The following is a 26,285-nucleotide window of genomic DNA, read 5'->3' on the forward strand; positions in this document are numbered from 1 at the left end:
AACCCGCAATAGGCATAAAATACAGGCACCATATAATGGTAAAACATCAAATGAAACAAAGAAAGCCTAAACAAGTGGTTGCTGAGTTGCATGCTTGAATGTATCCATAGTGATCACTGATGTGAAGACTAAAGAGAGAGGCTTGGCTTGGCTATTTTAAACAGATCTGTCACAGTTATGACTACCATGTGCTCATTCTCAGCTAATTAAAGCTTAATAAAAACATGCATTGGCCATATTATATATTAAGAAAAAAAAAGCCAGACTCAGGGCAGCTTGTGGACTTCAACAATTCAACACTGAAGATCTCATTTACACTTTGTGTGTAGCTTTAGGATATCAAAAGCACAAAGTATAAATACAGCCATGAAGCATGCAGAACGGACTGAAATCTGATTTATCCTAATTATCCTGGTTATTTTTTAACATTATAGCCAAACAATGAAAAGGTAAAATTGCATCCACCTCTACAAGACATATCTGTAAGTTTTACTCCTACCTACATCAGTATGTGCTATGTGGAATTACCTGTAAGAAGTAGCAGACACTGTTTCTTGTGATAACGTCAGCTGAAATTAGATGTTGTTCTCCCTGACTCATTAGAGTGATTGGAAAAAGTGGTTCCAGTGATTTACGATAATACAATTACACAGAAGACACACCAAAGCTGTGGTAGTGTAATGATCCCTAATCAGTGCAAATGGCAGTTGCCAAAAAGCTTAATGCACTTAATGCACACTGTATGTTGCTTATTGTCAATCATGTTATACAAACACCAGATACTTAAAGTGACAAGTGAAAATTGTGCCAGAATCAGTGTCATCAGGTGCTGATCCAACTTTAATCATTTGTAGTTCAAAAAGGAGGAGAAAGACCTTGTTCTCATCTACCAACACACTGTTTGAAGCTTCACTGTTAAGTTTGTGTGTGATTTTAACCAGCCTGGGCTTTATTTATTCAAATGGTGACATCAAAAGAAACACACTCATGAGCCACGTTGATTAAAAATGCCGCCACCACTGTCTCACTGTCTTTTAGCTTTTAAGCTTTTACACACAGGGCAATGTTCTTTCTCCATAATGATGACATGATAATGAACCTTCTCTGTGATGTATCTTCACTATTTCACTGGAGACAGAGTAGACGAGATATACACTGCATATAAATAAAGAGAGAGAGGATTACATGTGAAAAAAAAAATTGGGCTAGTTTCAGTCTGCCTCGCTGTACCGTTCTTTATAGTTGTGTCTCTGACATACTGTTTTTCTAGAGGGACGTCCCACTCCAGAGAGATATTTGTCAAACCAATTACACTGCAGCAATCTCTTTCCCTCTCTCTCATTTTCCCCTCTCTTTATTAAAAACCTAATCAATTATAAATGCCATGAAAGTGGTTTTACATTGGATAGCTAACAACCCCTAGAGTCTAATCCCTGTGATAAAAATCTCATTTACTTTCACGGACCATGTTGACATGAGAGAAACCATGCAGTCATTTATTATTGTGCCTTGTTGGCTGGTCTAATGCAGGGCACTTTATATGATTTGATAAGTCCTGGGGGGGCTATTAGTTCCAGTAAGGAAGATACAGCCAAATTTGAATGAGAATGAGTAAAAATACATTTTATTTCTTCAGCACTTTTCACACTTTTCAAAACAGTGATGCAGAACTCTCAGCTTACGGGCTGGAGCCACTTCACTGAGCCACTCGCACACCACTACAGCCATCTACAACTCTCTCTATATATAGCTTCAGGGATGGGTTATCTAATCAAGTATAATGATAATCAACACATTTTTTGTGATTATTTTGGGCATACAAGGACCATTTATTTTCACTGCTTTTCCCCTGTGTGTGTCATATTATCTCGACCTTTTAAAAGCATTTACAAACACAGATGACATTAAATTATTCAGGCAATGCGTTATGATATTTGCACTTTTATTTTTCATTCCAGCAGGAAATTTAGGCCACAGAGATGCTTGACGCTAAAGACAAACAAAGTACTGGGACTGTAGGTGCACTGTGTGTTGTATAATAGCCGAAAATTGCTGCAGTATTAGAGTAAATCCACATTATGTTTCATGGCCATCACAATTTTCCTACAGTGCGTCCCAGGAGTGATTAATTTTCTGATCAAAACTGGTTGATAAATAATTATTAATATCAAATAAATATAAGGCAAGTGTTGTAGATAAAAAAAACATCACTTCATTTAACAATTCAAACTTACCTGAATGTAAGAATTGTGAGGAGAGAGAGACTGTGCATTATGCAATGCACTGACTTAGTGTTTAATGTAATTTACACCTTGACATTGGAGCAGTGGGCACACTGAAAGAGCAGTTACATCACTGGGTAGCACATTACAAGGTGCAGTTTGTTTGCCAGTACTAGCTATTTGCTGTCTGGTTTAGATGATGTAAGATACATATAAGATTGGGAAGATTAAAAGTACAGTTCTGGAGGAAACAAATGGGGAAATGTGAAAATAATATATTCCAGCAACCTGCTGTGCTGTTCCTTTGAATTGTTTCTGTCTCTGAACTGTTGGGAACATGCAGCAGCAGCAGCACGTTTTAAGTCATATAAAGTACACAGTAGCACAGCACCAGTACACTGTCACCACTTCTTTTTCTTTCTTCTGTTCTCTGCTGTCGTCTTTTGTCTGTTGGGTAATCACTTTTTATCCTCTCGTGCTAAGTCCGTCTTTTGTCAGTCCAGGTGACTAAAATGTTTATGGGTTTTTCCTTTTCACTGTTAAAAACACAACAGCTTCATGCAGAAGATGCTGAGCGCTTACTTTTCTCACGTTCTGCTATTGTGTATCTTCAGAATAGTTCCTCATCTCTCAACACTTCTGACTGCTAATATGTTCACCATAACAACTTTATAACATACAGATGTGTCAATAAACTATTAAAAATATATTGACTACGTTAAATATATTGTTAGATGAACTGTGAACTGTGAACTTGCTGTCTGGTGGCTAACGTTGCCTCAGTGTTGAGTGTCACAGATGTCCACAGAGGGACGGGATGTGTCAGTCACTGGTGGTTAGAACAAAACTGAAGTGAAAACAGCAAACATGTCTGACTGAATAATGAAGTACTAACAAAAAGGCAGTTCAGCCTCTTTAGGCCATTATCAAATCCGCCAAAATTAAAATCACTCTGAGAAAAAAAAAAAAAAGTGTGATGTGACCATTTAAAACACTTTCACTGCCCCCACTTTTTGTAGCTTCACTGTGTGCGTTTCTTTCTATCTCCTCTGATGTTGAGCCCAAACAGGTTGCTCCAGGCTTTATTCAAATTCAGTGGCTTATGTTGCTGCCTTTCAGGAGGCAATGACACATTGCACTGAGGCACGCTCTGGGCTTTAATAATAACACTGAGAGTCCCTGTGAGGGAGAGAGGGGGCTTGTTAAGCTTCATGGCCATCTCAGGTCGCTGTGTCATTGATAGAGCACCGAGCAACGTGCGTGCGTGTTGTGGTGGGCAATAAAGCTGAGAGATTAAGGGGATAAATTGCTCATTTTGAAGTTTCTTTGAGGGAACTCATTCTTATATCACACTCTCTGTCTCTCTATTTAATTATATGAATACTTTCTCGGATGTTGTTAGATCTAAGTGAAACATACCCGCTGGGTCTCCAGCTGTCTGATTAGGACAGACAGCACACACACACACACACACACACACACACACAGAGAGCAGAGGTGGACGAAAAGCATTAATTTGTGTGTCTGTGAGTGTGAGTGACAACGCTAGAGGTAAAACTGTAATGCAATGTAATGATGGCAGCTGATGCACTTCCTCTGGCGTTCCTCTCCTCTGATTCATCAGACATGCATCACTCGCTCGACAGAGAGTAAGAATGACTCACTTTAGTCCAGCTCATTTGTATTCAACTGTGATTAAAAGCCAGTTTTTAGACATAGTAGAAGTTCACTGGGTTTGTTGTCATTTATTTGTTCTCCAACAGCACTTGGTAAACAGCTGTTAGGGAAAAAAAAAGTTAAATTGTTAGGTAAAATTACTGACCTCACTTGTAGCTTGTGAAGAGTCAGCCTTTGGCAGTTGGCATTTTGAATTTCCACATCACTATGAACAATGGATGGAAAAATGAGTTTGACATTTCTGTATTGCTTGTGTGCCCCATAATTTATGTTAAAGGAGTACAGTACAGCAGATTCTCTGGAAGCTGAGTTAGGAAGGAAGTTAATTGATCAGCGTACCTGCTGAGAGAACATTAAGCCCCAACATATGCATTTAATAAAGCTTCTGTTTTGCACAAGATTTCACCCCGGGGAGAGACCTGCACTGAGAACTGTTTTGGTCATACAGTATGAGTCTCTTTAAACATACATCATGATAATACCACTATTATCCAAAGTTATATAGGTTATATTAATACTAAGGCTGGATTACCAAACAGGCAAAACTTTGAGAGCCCGGGGAATTTGGTAGAATGCTCCAAGAAGATTTCAACGACGCTCATATTTCTGTGATGAATATGAAGCTACAACCAGCAGCCGGTTAGCTTAGCACAAAGACTGTGGACACAGGGGGATACAATTGGCCTGGCTCTGTCCAAAAGTAACAAAATCCACCCACTGTACCTTCCCCTGTTTCCAGTCTTTGTGCTAAGCTGCTGACTGTAGTCTTATACTGAATGACGGCATCAATCTTCTCATCTATTCACTAGAGAGCAACTAAGCTTAATTCCCATATATATATATATATATCTATATAGAGATATAGATAGATAGATAGATGTATATACCCACATGAAGTTATAAAGTTTTATATATAAAGTTTTATCAGATTGCTTGAAAGTAATTGTAACTAACACACAGAAAACCAGAGTCAAGGCAGAATAATTACAACATAGAAGTACTGGTTTGTGTCTTGGGAAATAATGAAGCTGCCATGTGTAGTGGGTAAATGGGGGCCCAGAAACAAAGTTTTACCTTCAGGGTTTCCTAGCTGGTGAATTCAGCCATGATTAATACATCATATAATACACAGTACAGTATATCATTAACTGTGTACAGATGACGTAAACAAGTTTATTTGTGGAACCTTTTAGCAACAGGCTACATGGTTTCACATCACACACAAGCTTAACAAAACGTGTAGTAGTAATTATTAGTTAATTATATATGTAACTATTTTTAAAGCAACAGAGGAATTTGCTATGTTCTCACCACTTTAGACCCACAAACCAAAAAAGCTTGGCTCTGTCTTAAAGCATGTGGTCAGGATTCTCTATGTTCATGTCCATAAAGTGCCTCTCTATTGTTAGCTTGTACTTCAGGCACCTGCAGGACATTTTAGCAAGAAGTGGAGGGAAAAGGAAAAAAAAAAGCTGTGCTTCTTAAGTGCACATCATTCTGAGGGAACACGCCACAAGTGAAGACTACCCATTTTCCGTAGACATTTAAAGGAACAATACGTCAGCTCAGAGTATAGTGTCGTTAAAAGTGAAGTGTGAAAAGGACGAACAGGTGACAAAGTGAATCAAACGGGGTCGGGGTTTTTGTGACCTGACCACTGGCCCTAAAGCAGCTATAGTGCTGTAGCTTGACTGTTTAATCCACTGATAGAAAACCACTGTACTGGATCATGGCAAAATGAGGTAGTGACTTTTAGCACAATCAACATTTCCTCTCGAATACACACACACACACACTACTTTTAAACATGCAGTGCTGTGGTTCACCACAGAATTTAATGATGATGTTTGCATAAAATGGGAACATGCCCTGATTTTCTGGTGTACCATCTAGAAAATCCAAGGTGCGAGAAAGACTCAGCCAAACTTTTCTGAGTGTGAACATCAAACAGACCAAGTTTGTACCGGAATAGCTGAAATTGTGTGGGTTTTTAAACTATGCATAAAACCTGTGTAAGTTTACAGAATCTAAATTGAGCTGTCAGAGAGGTGGGAAGAGGCACACATCTCTCTCTTTTTCTCTTTTTCTCTTTTTCCACTACTACTCCATGAATTAAGATGATTCATGACTAAAAAGTGTTTAAAAGTCAAGGAAGTAGGTGTTTTGATGTAAGGCTGGGTGATAGGCCTTCATCGGTCAAAAATAATTCAGATCAAAGGCCAGAGATGAAGATTTCCTTCTCTGTGAATCATCAGAGAGAAAATGACGCCAGTGAGAGAGAGGGACACAGAACAGTGGCAGAGAGTTGGATGCAGGTTCATTTGCAAACATCAGATCTGCCTAATTAGTCTTAACCTTTGACAGAAAACATCTGCCTGCCTCTGTTGGCTGGTTGTCACTTTCAAACTGGAAGCAGTCATAGACTGCAACATGTGAACAATTTCAAGAGAGTATATCACCCATGAGTCAACCTCCTGACACTGACTCAGCCTCTCTCTGTGAATATGATGCCAGTACAGCTGCCACAGAGCATGCACAAGGCTGATCTTTGGAACATTTACTGCCTCAGTTTCTTTTTAAGTTAGGTTTATTAACATCTCGGGTCTTATTTTCTTAGATGCAACCATCATTTCTATCTGTTATACAATGAAGTCAGAGCAAGAAGCACAGGCATTCAGATTGTCAGATAGAATGGTAAAAAAAAAATGTATAAGGTCTTTTGTTGCTCCAGGGGGAGCTGTGCAAAGTCCAATAAACTGCCTCAAGTGATGTTACTTGAGTCACTTGTCAGATGGGTCTGATGACTACAATTTTGAAAAGCAACAAACTCTGGGGGTGTGGAGCTAGAGTGAAGTGAATTTGAAATGTTGTCTTTTTTCTGTACAGTAGAGTGGATCCTGTTTAAATTCAACACAATGGAGACACAAACCAAAATGTCATATCTTGTGAGGCATATTAAGAGCGACAATAATTATTAAACATTTTATAATAATTATTTAACATATTAAACAACTCTATTTAATTATTAAAATAGAGTTGTTAATTATCATTTTAAATCTTTAGACTTTGCCAGTGTCCTTTAAATCACTACCCATTTTTTCAACAATATGTTTTTGTAAGGAAATAAAATTCATTTAAAATACAATTAAATCTAGTTTGATCTCATATTCTTTTTAATATATTCTAATACATATAGGTCCGTATAAGTAGATTGTTTCATTTTGACATAAATATATCTGTTACTCTGAATGACATTTTGCCAAAAAGTGAAAGTGTATTGTGGAATAAAGATATAGTTTAAGAACTTACAGATGGTGCAGCTACTAGGGGAAGAGACTGTTACGTAATATCATTTTCCATTAAAGCAGTCACATGACTTTCAGTGTTTGAAAAGTTATGTGATACCTTGAAGAAGACACTGCAGTCTTATTTGAAATGTTTTTCTATTCTACCCAGCCTATTCTACCCTCTCTGCTTGAGACAATGTTATTGGAGAGCCACTTCATCAGTGCTAAATCTTTAAGAAGCAAAGCCTCCAAACCTGAACAGTCAAAGAATGATATCTTTAAATATTATTTAAATATTTTATTATATAAAAAAATCAGGTGTTAAACCTTCTGTATTTTATTAGAATTGCCCTCTAGCAGAGACCAGCAACATTTGCATTGGGAAGAGAATGTAATAACACACCAGGGGGACGGAAGCTTTGTACATTGTACATTTGTTGGGAAACAGGATGGAGCTAGAAATCTAAGCCTTGGGATGTGAAGGCAGTCAAGAGGAATTAGATGTCACAGGCATTTTATCATCTGACAGACATCATATATGCTGCAGTCAAATGCATATAGGTGGGTGAGGTCCAGTGTGGAAGCTTCAATATAAGTATATAACATAGATACATTTGTCCTGTCATATTAAACCTGCTCTTTGGATAGAAGCTCTATAACTGTAGGCAGGGGACACTATTATTCAAGACTGGAATGGGATTTGGAGTGAAAGTGACAGGATTGTCAACAACAAAATTCACATGATGGAAATGAGATGGGAGGACATAATTTAGGACAGGGTAAGTAGGGAAGAAAATGTCGCTTCTTTGTAACTCTTCAGACTCAATGTGCTTGCTTTCACTTACAGAGGACCAAACTGTCTGCTGCAGAAGCCACAACTTTTCCAAACACCCCCAATCTGCTTCATCAAGGTATCAAGCAGTACACTACAATTTGCATTTTTTTTCCTCAGGAGCTTACCTACTCCAACAGCTCCTGCTGTTTTTTTGTATTACTGTGGGATTCTGCCCAGGAACAAGTGAGAAATTCCTGAGAAAAACAACTTCTGACTTAACAGAGTGGCATAACACATAGCATAAGTGCTAATTCGTCCTTTTTTTTCTGTTTTGAATTCTTTCTAATTTGGTTTGTAATTAAACTATTTTCATTGCAAATACATACTGCAGCTAAAATCAGCCATAATTTATAAGTAAGACCAACTGTGTCTGTAACTTCCATATTTCACCCATAACATAAAGAAACACAGATTTTAGTCATCTTTTCTGATTTTTCCACTCCACACAAATAGTCTTCCATTTTGTGCGCACTTCAAGTTTCAAGCTCATGTGTGTTTGCATAAAGTGCATGAAACTGATTGAACTACAGTGGAAAGTTGTGCCATCCTATTGAAAAATTTCTCATATGTGCATGAGAAGAACTTTTAAGAATTTATGTAAAAATGTTAAAAGAACTTTCCACATGACACCATTTGCATTTAGTGATTGAGAGTCATGCAAAAAAAAAGAAAGATTGAGTTGAAGAATTCCATTGAGTAGAAATGCACTGTGAAGTGCATCCCTTTCCCCTGCTTCATCTATATTTAGACCTTCATTTCATCTGACTTGAATCTCGTCATCTGCGGCACGTCTGCGGCATTCCTCTCTCCACAGTCACTTTAAATACACATGTAGTACCTGAATCTTTTATTGGTCTTTCATCTGAACCTATTTGCTGCCATTCCACACTAATTCCCTGTGTAAAAACCTGAGCTTTTAACATCATGTGCTTGTTTGTGTTCGTTTCAGAGCCTTTCAATATGTTTTTAGTCATGTATAATCTCACACACTATTGCCCGGAAAAGCTCCATCAGTGATTCCAAGTAAGAGCTCACACTTTGATGGAACAGTAGCAGATCAACAGCTGTCAAACTAGATTTTAAAATGTGTCTATGGACAGGCATTCAAGAAGGCAGTGTGGCATTAAGAGTGGTTTGGAGAAACTCAGTAATGAGATCCTAATATGCAGCTTCCTCTGTCTCGCTGCAAGGCTCTTATATTAGAGTTTAGTTTCTTATGATGATGACTAGAGATCAAAACATCCTATAAATAGATAATACACACACACACAGTCACACACATATATAAACAACACACAAACACACATAAAGCACATGCAGCCCCCTGAAGCTAGCTGCTGCTCGTACACAGGGAGCGGTGCATTCTGGGAGAGGCCCCACAGAGAAGAGAGAGAGGAGGTAGCATGTGCGAGGTTGTAGGTCACCCACTATGTACTTCTAAAAACAAGTACGCATTGACTTCAAGTACGCATTCATGCTTTTATGTATCATTAACCGAGACAACCTGACTATGAGCATGCATTTACAGCAGCTGCCTTAATACAAGGGTCAAGTCAGGTCAAGTCGAGTCAAGTTTATGAAGCCCAGTATCACATACAGTGTCTCAGTGGGATTTAAAGAAAGGCACATGTTCCCGAGCCAACGAGGACAAACTTCCAAAAAAAACCTTTTGAACAAAAATGGAATCAGCCCTATGAGAGTCAGTTCAGAAGGAGAGATCCCCCCATTGGACAGAGGGGTCTAACAGTGTGACGTTTAAAAATCAAGTCCAGAGAATGGCGTCAGTGAAATGGAAATGAGTGGCGACAGGCATTGGCTACCTCTAACTTGTGCTTCTTCAGTGAGTATGGTGGATAAGAAGGCAGTGGGGCACAGCGCAGACAGACCCAGACTCTCGGGCCAAACTTCAGCACCCTGACACGCATATTCACCCTAAGTCATTAAAGATTAAAAGGGGTCCTTGCTGCATTATTTTTAGTTTCAGCTCCAAATCAATACACAGTTGCAGGAGGAAATTCTCAGTCAGTCAATCATGACCTTTCCTCCAGATTCACCATGTACTGCCTCACTGTGAGAGTGAAGGGAGTCTGGAACATAAAAATGAATCTGACAAGGTTGTGACATGTTTAAGAGATGGGACAAGGTGATTCGTGTTGAAGAACAAAAAACATTTTCTTTTTCATCGTAACCTTTTGTCAAGTTACAGGAGGAGAGATTAGGGAGACAGGTGTTTTTCTTTGTGACACAAATGTGTTTTTCCATTCGACTATCCACTGATAAATGTGTGTTTCCACACACCAGGAGCCAGAGATATTTTCTGTTGCTATCCTTTTTAAATTTGTTTTGGTTTGAAGACAACCTAATGGAAACCTTTTGGCTATGATGCTGCTGCCTTCCTAGATCCTGCACTAGCAGCAAGGCATTTAAGTAGCTGGGAAAAGGGGCAAAATTAAATGAAACTAGTTAGGATGTGGCAACACTACTGCTTTCTATCTGTCAATCTTTTAGACTGTTGTCCATAGACATATGTAATTTGTCTACTTTATATATAATAACAAATACAAATTTATATATAATACAAATTTTATATACAATAACAAATACAAATTTATATATAATACAAATTTTATATACAATAACAAATACAAATTTATATATAATACAAATTTTATATACAATAACAAATACAAATTAAAACACTATCATCCAATCTTTATTTCTGGTGCACCGCTGATACATTGATTGTAATGCACGGATTGTTGCCATCATGCCTTGTATCCTTCAGGCTTTCTATTTCTGACAGATCAACATGCATTCAATCGAGCCATCATTAGCACGGTTCAATTAGCCCCCTCGCGTGGAATGGATTTATTATGTGAAAATGCAGCCAGAGGTCTGTGCAGCCACCAGGGATTTGGGTTATTCTTTACGGTTTTCTTTTTTTCTTTTTTTTTTTCATTTGCTGTCTTTGTAAGAAGTTGACTTAAAACATTACTTTGCTTCATTGAACATTTGTAATAACGGCAGTTCTGAAATGCAGGTTATTAGGTAGTTTGTAAAAACAATATGCACCGAATGCATTATGAGTTGTACACAGTGAATGTGTTATGTGTAAATTTACCTTTATTTATTTATTTATTTTTTGACGTAAATTTAAATAGAGAAAATAAAAGGTTTTACAGAAAGTATTCCTCTGTCTCTTGTGAAGACAACAAGCTGCTGAAGCAAGCAAATCATGTATGCATGAGTCTGACGACATGGCCTGCTGCATTAAAATCAGAGCAGCACTCTCACACTGAATTTGGAAACAGAGAAGGGTCAAAAACATACTTAGCATCACATTTGCTACAGTACATTTGCTAATGTGGTTTATGTGCCATAGCCACAGTCTTTCTCATTTAGAACTCACAAGGAAAATGTCCTTGTCAATGTTTTTGCAGAATCATCATATCAAGGCGCTTTACTAGCAGCAGGTTTGGTTCATGTTTCCATGATATTCAACTTCCTGGTGCCTCCTCTTGTGGAAAATGATTGTCATCAGAAGTAGCATTAGCTACAAAGTGGCTGCCTAAATTGATCCAAACCTTAACCAAAGGGGTGGCAGATCATATGAATCTTGAATTTTTTGCAACAGTTTTAAAAGCCACTTAAAAACAAGACTGACCTGCCAAAAAGGTTTTCAGATCAGAAATGGGTCACTTTGGAAGGCGATGTTTTATTTGTGTTGTTTGGTTTGGTCGACTCCATGTTACAGAGATCGCAGACATGACAAAAATCTGATAAGCAGAAAAATATGCAAACTTTCTCTCCCTTTCTCTGTCTCCCGTCTTCGCTCTCTTTATATCCGTGTCTCCCTGTCATAAACACATGCACTTGATCTTTGATCTTTGATTGTGGTCCTTGATCGGAGTCGTGTAGACGTGCAGACAAACCTTTTCATCTGCTCTCCGCAGGAGGCAGATTCTTTGTTGCAATGTAAACAAGTTATTTGTGTATATTTTGGATCCTCCATTTTATATTTTTTTTCCTGACATCTCTGTTTCTATCTCCCCCTTGGCTCTGCACAATAGCATACGCACATGAACAAAGACATGTATTTGCCACGTCTCTCAAATGACACTGTTGATGCTAATGATTCTGAATGAGGAGGAAATACTCAAAGAGACGCACTGGTCTGTCCACTTCTCCACAAAACTCTCATGGGGCAAAGACGGAGGGGGAGTGGGGTTGGTGGGGAATCTGTGGGAGATCAAGAAGGAAGCTGCCCAGGCTGGGATGAATAGAGAGATATATATAGTTGTATACAGATTCTCTGAGACAAGTAAAAAGAGAAACAGCAGGTTTTACAGTTAAACAAGAGAGTGAGAGCAGTCTTATGGGAATATGAGTAGAAAACAAGAAAAAAGGTGAAGACAGGTGTTGAAAATGAGCGGAGGCTGTGGGGAAACAGGATGAGGAGGACTGGGAGGACTGCATAAAAGGATGATGAGGGACTGTGTCTTGGAGGTTTAGATGTGACAGTCTAGTGATAACTGTATTTGCATGACATCTGTGCCACAATAATTCAGTGCTGTTCATTTACTCTCAGCAAAAAGTGATGCCTTTGTTTGTGTTGTCCAAATTAATGTTTTCAATCAAGCTGTAATTACAGACTAATTACGGTTATATTGCTTTGAAGGGGTATTATAAATAACTATTGTATATAAATAAGATATGTAAATCTCCTTCGTGACAGACAATTCCTTTGAAAGTGTGTGCAATCATAAAAGAAGCACCCGTCTGGGTAAGCAAGAGAGAGTATTCAGGGTTCAGGTTATGATTTTTTTTGGTTTTAAAATACTACTACTAATGGTATTATATTAATGGGATTAATGTGGTCATCAGGACTCATGAGGAACTCCAGTCCTTTCGGGATTTTGGCACTGATGTCATGAAGTCCCTTAATTTAATTTACTGGGTTAGCCATAAACTGACATTCCCTGGTTATTTTATATATATGGTTTGAAATTCCAGATAACTTAGTATATCACAATAAGTATTTTTATCAGGATATAAAAATATATATACCACGAAAGAAGCTTTTAAAGCCAAGTGTACACTTGGGTTCAGGTTATAATCAGTTCTAGGTTTAGGTCAGAGTTGGGGTAAGGGGCTAGGGAATGCATTATGTCAATGAGTGTCCTCACAAAGAGGGAGGTACAAGTGTGTGTGTGTGTGTCTGGTTTTTGGGGTCTTGTAAGGCAATTATAAGGTGAGATGAGGTTACACTGTGGCAGCAGATGGTGTTTCAGTGTAATGTGCAGCAGATGGGGAAACATCTTGGTTTGCAATGATCCAAAAAGAGAAGACAGCGTTTACAGTCACTTTAATTCCTAAGCACTTTTTTGTGCTCTTACCATTGTAGCCATAGAAGGCTTCTGTCATTGGTTGTGCACTTCACACACACACACACACACACACACACACACACCCCTACACATGGTGATAATGGATTACTTCTTACATACTCTGGCTTTACACTTTGCCCCCCCTTTCCTCTTTCTTCTCCCTTGCCCTTCATCCCTTTTCCCCCTTCTCCCAGCAGTGTCTCAGTGTGTGTCAGCGTTGGGATGCGGACCCCACTACGAGTATGCCATTGAGGAGTTTTGCCTGTCCAAATTCAGGCTGGACATGCAAGAGCTGGATCAGGGACACTGGTGTAGCTGGGAGGACACAGTCGAGTGAGTACAATAAACATACACATGGGAGAAAGAGAGACACATCCAAACATAAATGCCAACAGATTTACAGTCACTCAAATCAGCTTCACATTTTAAATTTGCATAAGGCTATTGTATTTCCATCCTCTTTGTCAGTTTTAATGCACTAAGAACATTAAACGCCTAAAACAGGATTGTAATCGGTTCCCTAAAAGCCAAAAGCACAATGAGCTCCACACACCAAAAAATATCATCTTGATTCATCATCTTTGATCTTGTGTAAGTCAACGAACTGATCTGATTTTAGATCTGATTATTTCTTGCTGGAGGTCGATATAATAGTCCAAGTTTTTTTTGTCACTTTCCAGCAGCTGGTTAGATGCTGGGTGAGAGACAACAAAGTGAGTGGAAAAAAAGTAGAGGGATAAGAGGGATACTCAGAGGCAGTTAGTGCCAAGAACAAATGATATACAGCCTTTGCATAAACGGAGATCTTTTGTGCACGCACAAATATTATCTTTGCACTCACTGTAAAAGATGTCTGGCACCGCAGGTTTTCAAAATTGCTCTTACAATTTGAGAGTCAGCTACTGGCACCAATTACCACAATTAAATAATTACATGAAAACCACCCCCCACTTGAGTGTCAATTCCAAATTGGGCATCAGGCTGTTTTGTTTTAAACCAACAAGACACCCACTGAAATGTGTGGTTATAGCATCATGCTGCCTTTCTGATTTACCACTGAAAGCTCATAACTCTCCTCACCCTTAACAGCAACCTTAGAGAGGAAACCCAATTAAGCAAGTCTCCAGCAGGTCTGACCTTTGACCAGGTTGTCCTAGTCTCATGAGTGGCATTGTCTCTGTGTTGCTTTTGAAACTGCAGCCATGGAGTGACGATGAGACAATGTGCATCTGGGTGCAGACAAATACAGCGAGAACCAGTCACAGATTTATCTTTTTGATCTTTTTATCCCTTGTGTTTTTTTTATCTCTCTTTTTGCATCTCTTTGTTGTTGTGTTGTCTGTCTTTGTGGTCATTTTGCATGTCTTTGTGGTAGTTTTGTGTCTCTTCATAGTCATTTTTGTGGTCGACAAACTTCTCAATAAGAAGCAGTTACTTCAAACTGAGGCTCTGGCCCAGGGGCTCCCTCACCCCTTGGGGACCTGGACCTGTGTCCAGTAGACCGTTTAGTAATCCATCTATGGTCTGAGCTGACAATGTCATAGTAGGTTTGGAAAAATCAAACCGCAAGTTTAATTTGAGTAGAGGAGCATAGTTTCTTGACTAAGGCCTTTGTTAGTCAGTCAGTAAATAAAACTAAGTAGTCTAAATAAGTAATATAAATAGTCTATTATTATTCTCAAGTGGGTAAAATCATACCTCACAGACTGTGTCTGTTGTGTTTGGATAAATAATGAAGTCATCAGCAAAAGCCTGAACCATTAGGACACCAGATGGCTCCCTTTTGGGGGATGTCCTGATTACATTCCAGAGCATAATGGCTGCATTTTACACCTGTACTAATATAACTGGATGTTACTAGTCAGCTGATAACCACACAGCTGTGATGGGCCAGTGACTGTAAAGCATGAATGAATTTAATACAGGTATTACTTTCCCTGATCCCAGCAATTAACTTGATGAGTACAACATTAATACCACTACAAACGATGACCAAACCTTGTTCCTTAATAAGCATGTGAAGTAGATGAGACATGCAGTAATACATGCAAATATAGCTTCAGCCATATTAGAAACTCGTGTTGGTCTCAGACAAGATATCTATGAAACACTATACTTTGAACATGGGAGTCCGTGCACTTTATATTCTGTATCTACTGTATTTTGCAGCATTTGTGTCTATCTCTTGAGGGCCTTCAGAAGTAAAGTATTGCAGCTTGTGGCTAAATTGCTTTAAAACTCATTTTATAAAACTCAAGTTATTTGTACATGGTCCCTGACAATAAATGCAATTCAGAAGATATTGTAGTCTGAGTTGTGGGCACAAAAAAAAAAGTCAAATTTACTTCTGAAATGTGTTTCTCAAACCACAGCAAAATATCTGAGTAGTTTGATTTTCAGCTGTAAAGTTTCCCTGGATTTTTATCCCAAACCTCTGAACAGACAACTCCAAAAGCATGAAACGAAAGAAAAAAAAAAGACGAGTAAATGAAAGATTGAAATGTCAAAACTGGTTCAGCTGAGTGGAAAAGGTCAAGTATCAGGACAGTTGCTCCCCAGTTGAGGAAAAGCCACATTCTGGCCAAGATGCCACTGGAGATTTCTAATACAACTGAAATGACATTTGGTGTCTGTGTGTGTGTGTCTGTGTGTGTGTGTGTGTGTGTGTGTGTGTGTGTGTGTGTGTGTGTGTGTGTGTGTGTGTTTCGGGACAGTCGTGCACAGAGCCTTCCTCAGCTGTCACTTACCACTGTCACATCAGCCTGAGTTTATACACCCTCCCTCTCTTGGTCCTATTTTCTCTGCATGAAATCTCTCTCATTCTCTCCTCTTGAACAGAAACAGCAGAAATCCTAAGTAGAATGATAAATTATGTTCCTATGATCGCATACCTCATCATTTTTAATGCTCTTTTTCATTTTTCATCAACTTATGATCCCTAAAATACATTTTCCTCCTACTGTGTGTGCTGCTGTGCAGCCCCCGTCAGTTCTGTTGCTTATTGTCACTGCAGTATACATTATTAAATGCTTGTGTGTACTTTCCTCAGATCCTACTTCCAGGCTCAAGTGCCAGAGTGAGTGTGCATGGCTGCCTTTATTCTGCATTAAAACATTTTTGAATTAAATACAGTATGTCAAAAAAAGGGGCAGCTGTCACCGTGTGCCTTGTCTTTTTTCCTTGCAACTTACAGTCACATTTTGTTCTCCTTCCTTCAAGCCCTCGCTCCTCCCTAAATCCCCCTCTGCTGTATACTTGAACAATTTTTCATTTGCTTTATCTCATCTCCTTTGGCCTCTGCTGTATTATATACCCTAATGTGGCACAGGCGCCAATGCAATAAAGATATTGCATGTTTATCTGTCCCCTTCCAATTAAATGACATCCCTATTACATCTGTACTCCCACGAGCTGAGGCGGGAGGAAACACGAGCACACAGTATGACATGAGTGACATGAATACGAGTCCATCTAACTGTCAGGTGACAGCACTAATCACTGAGCTGCTGTTAAGCTCATCAACTGATAATCACTCCAGTGACATCCTTGCAGTTGTAATCAGTCTATTTCAGATGCAAGAAAACAGCAAATTTCCTAATGACATTTGTTGAATAAATCAGACAGCCTCCTCAAATCCAAACAGGCTTTTGGATTTTGAGAAAAGCCTGCTTTAATAAAGATTTTTTTTTTTCATGGCAGATATTTTCAATTATTCATAAGAGGAAAAGGCAGGAGTGTTGCTAATAACATTAAAAATGGCCAGTCCCAGTAAGTCCTGACAGTGTGACTGTGAGCAAACATGAACAACACCAGGACCCTCAAACTGAAGCTGCTAAATGGAATGCGGCCATTTTTCATTTTATTATTTACACCTGTGCATCTCCCACTGTGACATGTTAAAATGTCTCCTGTGACAAGGATCTGTATGTACCTGTGAAAACAGGTAATTGTTAGATGATGTGACCTTTCCTTGCTGCCATCCTCATTAGCGAAATCACCAAAGTATGCAGATTAACTCTGAGATCCATGAGTTTATTACCTGCTATATATAGCCAACATGCTTCTTAGTACACCTTGTAGAGACCCTTAAAGGACCACACCAGTGTTCTTGCAGTTTTTATATTTGAACTTTTGAATACATGTTGTGGCTTTTCAGAATTTTCAATGCATTTTTTTTCTTCAGCAGCCTATGTTTTCCATTTATTTCTGACGTGTGATAATCAGTTTGCAGACTTTGCTTCAGCTGATGTGGCTGTTGCACGGCAATGCAGTTTAAGTACAGACTGCATTGCATGTTCACGTGCAGACTTGATGTTTGCTGTCAAGCAAACACCACTCAGGCAAGTTTTAAGAGTCTGCCAATAGATTTTAATAGGAAACCTACATTAAAAAGTAGTAAACTGACTAAAACATGCAAAATTATTGGTATAAGTGTGGAAACTACCAGTGCATTTAGGTATTTCACTCCGGATGAAACATCTGTTCCATCTGTACCTTAGCAGACAATCGTTTACATGCAATCACAAGCTTCAATATTACCACACACCCAGTGCATACTGAGGCATGTTTAGAATCAGTATGCCATGTGCCATCCGGCTTGTCAAATTACTTCCAGCCACAGTGCCCAGGGTGGTTACACAGCAACACTAATGGCACAGTGTCACTTCATCACAACATAGAAGCTTTTAGAAAACCATTTGCCCTGAAAGATAATGGAGAGGCTCTATTATTAGCCAAAGCAATCACTGGAAAAAAAAAAAAAAGACTCGACACATGCAGTTCCTTAGAGACAACATAAAAGACAGTAACAATACATTTTGAATCCTCTCACAACTGTCTCTGGATATAGGGAGTGTCTAGGGCAAAGCTGATGCGTTGACACAGTTATCATTAATTGAGACTAATCAAATTATTTTGATACTGGCTCTGTTATGAAAAACATGTGAGGTTTGGTAATAAACCCTTCGGGTGAACGCATCCAATCTGTGAGCTTCGATGTGTGATATTTCAGAAGAAGAATGTTGTTGAAATTAAGAATTTTGGTCTTCCAGCACTCAGGTACGCACAAGACACTTAGCAGATGGAAAATTTGACAAGTGGGCTAATGCTGATGGAAGGCAGATGGAAAGACAGACAATCCAGCTGGAGACAGGAATGATAAACATGTCACCATCTATGTTCAATTTGAACATTTTCCAGCATGCTGCTGGCACAGCTTTAAAAATTAAAGCACTCGGGGTCAGCATTTTCAACACTCATCTGACACATGTCTGCAGAACACATAAACAAGTAGGTGCATAAAATATAATAAAACTGTATCTCATTGTAATTATAGCTATCAAACTGTTAGCCCAGGTATGACCATTTATATCCAGCTTTGACACACAGTGCCAAACAGTGCCCACTGGCCAACACTTCACCACAGTCTTAACCATAAATCTTTATTTCACTCTCCATCTTTTACTTCCATCATGATTTTTTTTTTTTCTCATTCAGCCGTTAAAGCTCCCAATAAAGTTTTCATAGCTTTGGGCGCCCTGGAGCTGCTACGTGAGGTCAGAGAGTCACACACTTCTCAATAATACACATGCCACCGGGGTCACTGCCTACGCTGGGAGGATGTGCAGAGATTTAGCCGGCATCTGTAGAGGAAAATGGACCGGAAAAAATGATCAGACAGAGGTGTTTACTATGACTGGCACCGATGTTAAATTCAAAGATAGGGCCATTATAAAACTGCTGGAGAGAAAAATAGAGAATAATAGAGGATTTGGTATTCAGCTGTCATGTCCAATTACTTGGTGCGACATCTCTGAACAAAGTAACAGTTTAATTGCTTCAAGCCGAAGGGCATAAGTCCTATTATTAAGTGTCTGAGAGTTTACAGTGATCTTTTTCTGCAGCCAATATAACAGAAAAGGTCTTCTGGCAAAAAAAAAAAAAAAAAACTAGGACAAGAATTTGTGCTTTTAATCCAATGACCACAGTGATTATTAAATACAACTTAATCATTGCTGTTTATCCTCATAAGAGCGTCAGCAGGACAGCAGGACATCGAATGAATGTTAATGTCAGGATTAGAGATCAGGATTAGCCCTTCCTTTTCGCAGTCCAAATTGATGTCAAAGTACTGAATATTGAATTTATTGTTATTATTATGCTTCTATCCACTTGTGCTACATGTAAGGTTAGTTAGACATTAGAATGATGTTTTACAAAAGTCACACGCTTGTAAAACATTGTTTTCTTTTAAGATAAGATCCCAAAAGTCTGTGAAATGTCAGCAAATAAAGCAAACTGAAACACTGAATACTTCAATAAATCAGGATCTGTTTTCTTAGTTTGACATGAGAAAAATAAACATGCAACAGGATGTATGTGCATTTGATGAAAAAAAAAGGAAAAAGAAAATTCAGATGCCCTCGACAACTTTTTATAAATATGTATAGGGCCTATTAACTATGCTCTTGCTGTAGCACTGTAGTCAATCCATCTGCCAACCTCAGCAGCAAAAGAGCCTGTCGGCTGTATCAGCTCCTCCAACCGCCCTGTCTGTTGGGTTAGCCAGCTAATTGTGGCACATTATTACATTACTGTGTTCAGTGTGGCAGCAGCTTAGCTTAGCCACTAAAACATACACACACACAACTACTCTGCTAAACACTGGAAAAATAATTTCAGCTTTCTTTCATTTATAATTTCATATTCTGTGTAAACAATTGCACACAAATTCTCAGAGGAGAACATATTTTCTAACACAAAGAATTTCTTTTTTATTAACCCCTGTAGCCTTGATAACATGTCTTTAAAGTCCTAATTACAAGTCTTCATTTTCTCACAGTTTTATATGCTTTGCTCATTTCACATAGCATATTCATTTCCAGAAAGGGAGCGATGCTCATGTGTTGATTTGGGTGATCTTGACCAGTAATTCTTTAAAATCAGCTTACTGTCACCAGCTGGGGTGACATAAATACGGGATCAGAACACAGTAGAAGAGTTTTTCCAATAAATCCAAAGACCAATATTATTATTTTTTGATTAATCCTAATTAAGATCTAATTCTCTCCATTTGCCCTTGTCTCTGTTTTTCATACTGCGGGCTCTTAGTTTAAAAATAGCCCCATTTCTTGGTTTTACAAGAGCCTTTTTTTTCCTGTGTGGTTGTTGGAGGGTATTTTGGTCGGTCAGTCATGCATGCCTGTCAGCCATCTGTAATAATTTAAAAACCCTTTTGTGGGTGAGCTCACATTGGGTTATGTGAGAATCCGGGCCAGAAAAATCCAGTGAGCTCAGTAGTGTGGAAAGCTAACTGAAGTTCCCTTTCCGTGGACCTCTGTGATTAAACGGCTGATTAGTCTGTGATTAGAAATGGATTGCCGTGTGTTTTTACAGCTCTAATGACTGGATTACATCCAGCATTGCCTGGATTGCCCCATGACTACAGCTGTTACGCAATGCACGTGCATTAGGACAATGATTTGAATATTTCCTTCAGTTGTGATGGTTTTTCATTGGTATTAGCCAGATATGTCATGACTGGACGAAGACACTGAGTCATGATCAAACAGAAAGCAGCCTGTCAGCATCATCCTTCAGGCAACCTAGACTAGTAATTGGTACACTAGTCATAGATAAAAACCTGTAATTATCATTTGTTTGGGCCTGAATTATTCTCCATATATCAAAATAATGAACACAAAAATTGGTGCCGTTCCCCAATTCAAGTATTATTTATTAATATTTAGTATTATGGATGCTTTTTATGAGAGTAGCGACTTTTTTAACTAACTGGTACAATCCTCTGGAAATTACATTTATTTACAACTAATTTGCAACAGCAAATATGTTTTGAAAGAAACGCAATAAACTTAACGAAGATAAGTTGTTAATTTACAAATTTGACACATTATAGTGTCAAATTAGATAGTGAATATTAAAAATCAGTAAAATTTCTGTAAATATCAGTAAAATGTTCACATAAAAAAAGACTGTGATTTGGTTTAATACAGAGGAGGTTTACAGTAACTACAGACCCAATGTGTTTACTGCCTGGAACACATTCCCCACCACATTCACACAGTAAAACTCATCTGCTGCTCAGTCTAGGAAACAAATGCACAGTTACCTTTTTCTTTTTCTTTGTTGCTGTAAAAACAGCCCTGTACCTAATCCTTTATAAGTTTCCTTCTCCTGTATTATTTGCTATTAGTATATTGACATTTGCACACAGAACCATGTTTGAGAATACCTCAAATTAGATTGATTTGAGCCTGTATATACTGGAGCCCTTTGAGGAATGCATAACAAGAGGCGTGTCCCTGTGCTAATTGAGCCATCTCCTTGTTCTGAGCCTTTGCATCAATAATGCAAACATTCACTTTGTCGACTCATTGGTTCCATTGGTTTCAGTTGAAGCAGGAAGAGAATCTGGGATCAGTTTTGCCAAGAATATTTTCCTCCCCTTATTGTGCACCATTGCCTCTCTCTCTCTCTCTCTCTCTCTCTCTCTCTCTCTCTCTCTCTCTCTCTCGCTTTCTCGCTCTCTGCCCCTCCCCCCTTATGTTGCTATGCCAACATTCACATTATCTTCTCATGATAACAGGCGCAAACACTGCACATACTCTATATAGGAAATCTTCTTGGCTAACGTATAGAAGTTGTCAATATCGAACACAGCAGCCTCAGTTATGAATCATCATCAATAAATTGGTTACCTGTACCTGTAATTGTTCATGCCCTGAGTTTTGCTTCCCAGGCTGCAGAAGCCTCGTAGATACGGTAACCACCTGATTGCAGTGGCTTGTTAGGGAGGCTCTATCCAGTACTAAATTGCCACTAAATTTAATTTAATTTTGATGTGAAAATATTCTTCGAAAAAGATGCTGAAATTTTATATCAAAGCAAAGGCAGCAAAGGTAAGTGGTCTTGATACAGGAACAGGGATTTAGTGAATAAATATTCAAATTTTGACTGCTGCCTTTTTGTGGCTCAAATAATTATTTTCAAATATCTTAGAATATGTCCAGGGGGGATGTTTGAGGTACCTTGTGGAGTTTCTGAACAGCAGTTGTGCTGTAGAACAGTGTTTTTGCACATGGTTCCCTTATTTGTTTAAAATTTGCACACACAGACACATGCAGGTTCACTCAGCACCACAATACACTTTTCTGCTGCAAGTTTCAGGCTATTCCACTGAATGACAGTCAGTGTCTGTAACGTAAAAATGTATTTTATTACGTATTTGTATTTTTTGCAGTGTTCAGGGACAGAATAGTTTGCTACTCTGTGCAAATGTAGCAGCCATTATCAAAGACTAGTTTGTAATATTGTCCTATTGAGAATAATACTTGTATAAACCCACTTCATCAATGTCAAGAAGATATACATATGTGTTTTAGCCAGATTCCTCTGCTGGATCATTTTGTTGTGGTTAGCTGAAATGAGCTACTGACATTATACGAACATGCGTCAAAGTCCCGCAGGTTTTGTGCTTGTTGGAATTGTAATGCCTGATGCCTGTCTAAACATTTACATGAACACACACGCACGCAAATCCTGACTCATCTGCACACAAACATATAAACTGTATGAACAAAGCCACAGAAGCTAATTCATACCTCAAATATAAACAAAGCACTCAAAGACAAATACACATACAGTGGGTACGGAAAGTATTCAGACCCCCTTAAATTTTTCACTCTTTGTTATATTGCAGCCATTTGCTAAAATCATTTTTTTTCCTCATTAATGTACACACAGCACCCCATATTGACAGAGAAACACAAAATTGTTGAAATTTTTGCAGATTTATTAAAAAAAAAAAAAACTGAAATATCACACAGCCATAAGTATTCAGACCCTTTGCTCAGTATTTAGTAGAAGCACCCTTTTGAGCTAACACAGCCATGAGTCTCTTTGGGAATGATGCAACAAGTTTTTCACACCTGGATGGTGAACATTGGTGGACAGCCATTTTCAGGTCTCTCATCTTCAGGTGATGAGTAGTGCCTGGTTTTCTCCACACATACCGCTTAGAATTAAGGCCAAAAAGTTCTATCTTGGTCTCATCAGACGAGAGAATCTTATTTCTCACCATCTTGGAGTCCTTCAGGTGTTTTTTTTTTAGCAAACTCTGTGCGGGCTTTCATGTGTCTTGCATTGAGGAGAGGCTTCTGTCGGGCCACTCTGCCATAAAGCCCCGACTGGTGGAGGGCTGCAGTGATGGTTGACTTTCTAGAACTTTCTCCCATCTCCCGACTGCATCTCTGGAGCTCAGCCACAGTGATCTTTGGGTTCTTCTTCATCTCTCTCACCAAGGCTCTTCTCCCCCCATTGCTCAGTTTGGCCGGACAGCCAGCTCTAGGAAGGGTTCTGGTCGTCCCAAACATTTTCCATTTAAGGATTATGGAGGCCACTGTGCTCTTAGGAACCTTAAGTGCAGCTGAAATTTTTTTGTAACCTTGGCCAGATCTGTGCCTTGCTACAATTCTGTCTCTGAGCTCTTCAGGCAGTTCCTTTGACCTCATGATTCTCATTTGCTCTGACATGCACTGTGAGCTGTAAGGTCTTATATAGACAGGTGTGTGGCGTTCCTAATCAAGTCCAATCAGTATAATCAAACACAGCTGGACTCCAATGAATGTGTAGAACCATCTCAAGGATGATCAGAAGAAATGGACAGCACCTGAGTTAAATATATGAGGGTCACAGCAAAGGGTCTGAATACCTATGGCTGTGTGATATTTCAGTTTTTCTTTTTTAATAAATCTGCAAAAATTTTCTCTGTTAATACGGGGTGCTGTGTGTACATTAATGAGGAAAAAAATGAACTTGATGAAAAAATAAAATGGTTTTAGCAAATGGCTAGTGTGAAAAATTTAAGGGGGTCTGAATACTTTCCGTACCCACTGTATGTGCAAATATAGGCTGCATGCAGCTACTCACACACATAAGCACACACACACACAAGCACACACATGTCAAAACTAAAACTTCAAGAGACACCCTAAGCCCTGTCTGTTCACATCCTGGTATTGACTGAATTGAAACAGATACAGAGGGAGAGAAAAGAAAAATAATAATAAATATAAACAGATAAAAGTGTGTGTGTGTGTATTCTGGGGGCCAGAAAGAACAAGAAACTGCTACACAATTTGAAAATATGCATCTTTCAAACTTTGCAAAAATATTTTGCTCACACACACTGTGCACAAACTCAGATGTTCAATTTCCCCCAGAGAAAAAGAGGATGTGGGATGTTCGTAGAATAACAAAGTAGAGAAAGAAAAAGAACATTTTGTCTGATGTGCTGTGTAGTGACAGCTTGGCCTGCTTTGGGTTTTTTCTTTTTTTTTTTTTTTGGTTGATTTCTTTCAGATAGAGGAATCTCTTCCTCTCTGCTCTGAGGTGATCTCGCCAAAATATTTACATGAGATCCAGGTTAAGGTGACGACACATGGTTCAGCAGTATGTGGACATAGGAGATGAATAGTGACACCTGATCATGTTTAGAAACTGCGAACTGGAAAATCAGCATAGATACGTATCTGTGTGTAACATGAAAATAATCTTTAATTTTCCTGTGCTTAGCTTCTACCACAATTCTTTGATGCTTCCTGACCCATCCCACCCCAAGGAATCTCCTTCTTATCTTATCAGATGTTCCCTCAGTCACAGTGAACAAAAGTCTAATGACAGTATCACTGTGGATCAAAACTTTTTGCAGTATTGCCCCAGAAAGCTGCTTTTGTTTGATCTCCAGTGAGAGTTGCAGCGTCTTTGTTGCTTAGCCATCCTGTATTCCCCTGCACGTAAACTGTTGCCAGAGAATCTCAGAAAAAAAAAAAAAAGGAACATGAACAATTAAAAACTTAGTGGGAACTGCTGACCTGATAACTGTATTCATGGTTTGTTGTTTTTAGAATTAGTGGCACATTCGGAGGGTGCTGACTCAAGTGATCAGCGATGACAGAAATCCTTTTTTGGTTTTGACATGATGTTCGGATCAGGGAAGTTAGATTTTGAAACCAAGGGGAGACTGATGACCAGACACAGAAATCACATGATAGGGGGGGTGTTTTATCTTCTCTGCAGTATCTTTGGATAATTCAAAGCCAATAGATTGGTCCACAAGCTCAGTTCTAGTCAGTCCTCGGAGAGACTGAACTGTTCTTTGGTGCTTATGCACTTCTGGCTAAATATGGTAAGAAAAAGGAAAGAACATCACTTCTGAACAAAATTGTAAATGTAGATATGAAAAAAAAACAAAAAAACAGGGTTATGTTTATTACACCAGACTGAAATTTGAAAAATTGGTTCATTAAAACTGAATAAAGCTTTAGTATCATTATGCACTTCATTTTAAATCAGATATACAGTATTTATGAGAGCCTTCAGTATAAAATGAGTCCCAACATGAAGGGAAAACTCAGTAATATGCAATTCTGAGAATACCTTCAGGTGTTTGCTTGAAAAGTAAGAAATTTGTTCAGGACAGTCATTTTCTTAAAGAGTCTTACTGCTGATAACTGGTGCTGCTGACATGAAACACTGACAATTTTGTCACAGTCTTAAACTATTGGTCTTGTGCTGGCAAAAAAAAAAAAAAAATCAACGCCCAAATACTTTTTCTGGCATTTATGCAAGTTTGCGAAATGTTTTCAGGGTTCTACGTTACGTTCTATGTTCTGTTAACAGACACTGGCAGTGCATCCATCTGTAAAACTAAATTTAAATAAACTCTGTAATAGTCAGTTGTCTGATTTGATAAAGCAAACTCATGGTTGTTTTGTGTTCGTCATGAATTCACTCCTCTGCTCTCTGATCTACCTTTAATTACTCACAGGGACTAACTGGTCGATCACACTGAAAATCA

General features: G+C 38.6%; 1 protein-coding gene across 2 annotated transcripts in view; it reads left to right on the forward strand.

Annotated features, from left to right (window-relative positions):
- Positions 1-26,285, forward strand: part of ramp1 (receptor activity modifying protein 1) — a 49,013-nt gene that overhangs the window by 15,535 nt on the left and 7,193 nt on the right. Inside the window, exon 2 of one of the 2 annotated variants that reach the window (XM_041057408.1) lies at positions 13,603-13,741. In XM_041057408.1, coding sequence (XP_040913342.1) covers positions 13,603-13,741 — 139 coding nt within the window. The remainder of the gene's footprint in view (positions 1-13,602; positions 13,742-26,285) is intronic. The other variant, XM_041057409.1, reaches the window with a different exon arrangement.

This window comes from Toxotes jaculatrix, chromosome 15, assembly GCF_017976425.1.
Source record: "Toxotes jaculatrix isolate fToxJac2 chromosome 15, fToxJac2.pri, whole genome shotgun sequence".
Classification (NCBI taxonomy): Eukaryota; Metazoa; Chordata; class Actinopteri; family Toxotidae; genus Toxotes; species Toxotes jaculatrix.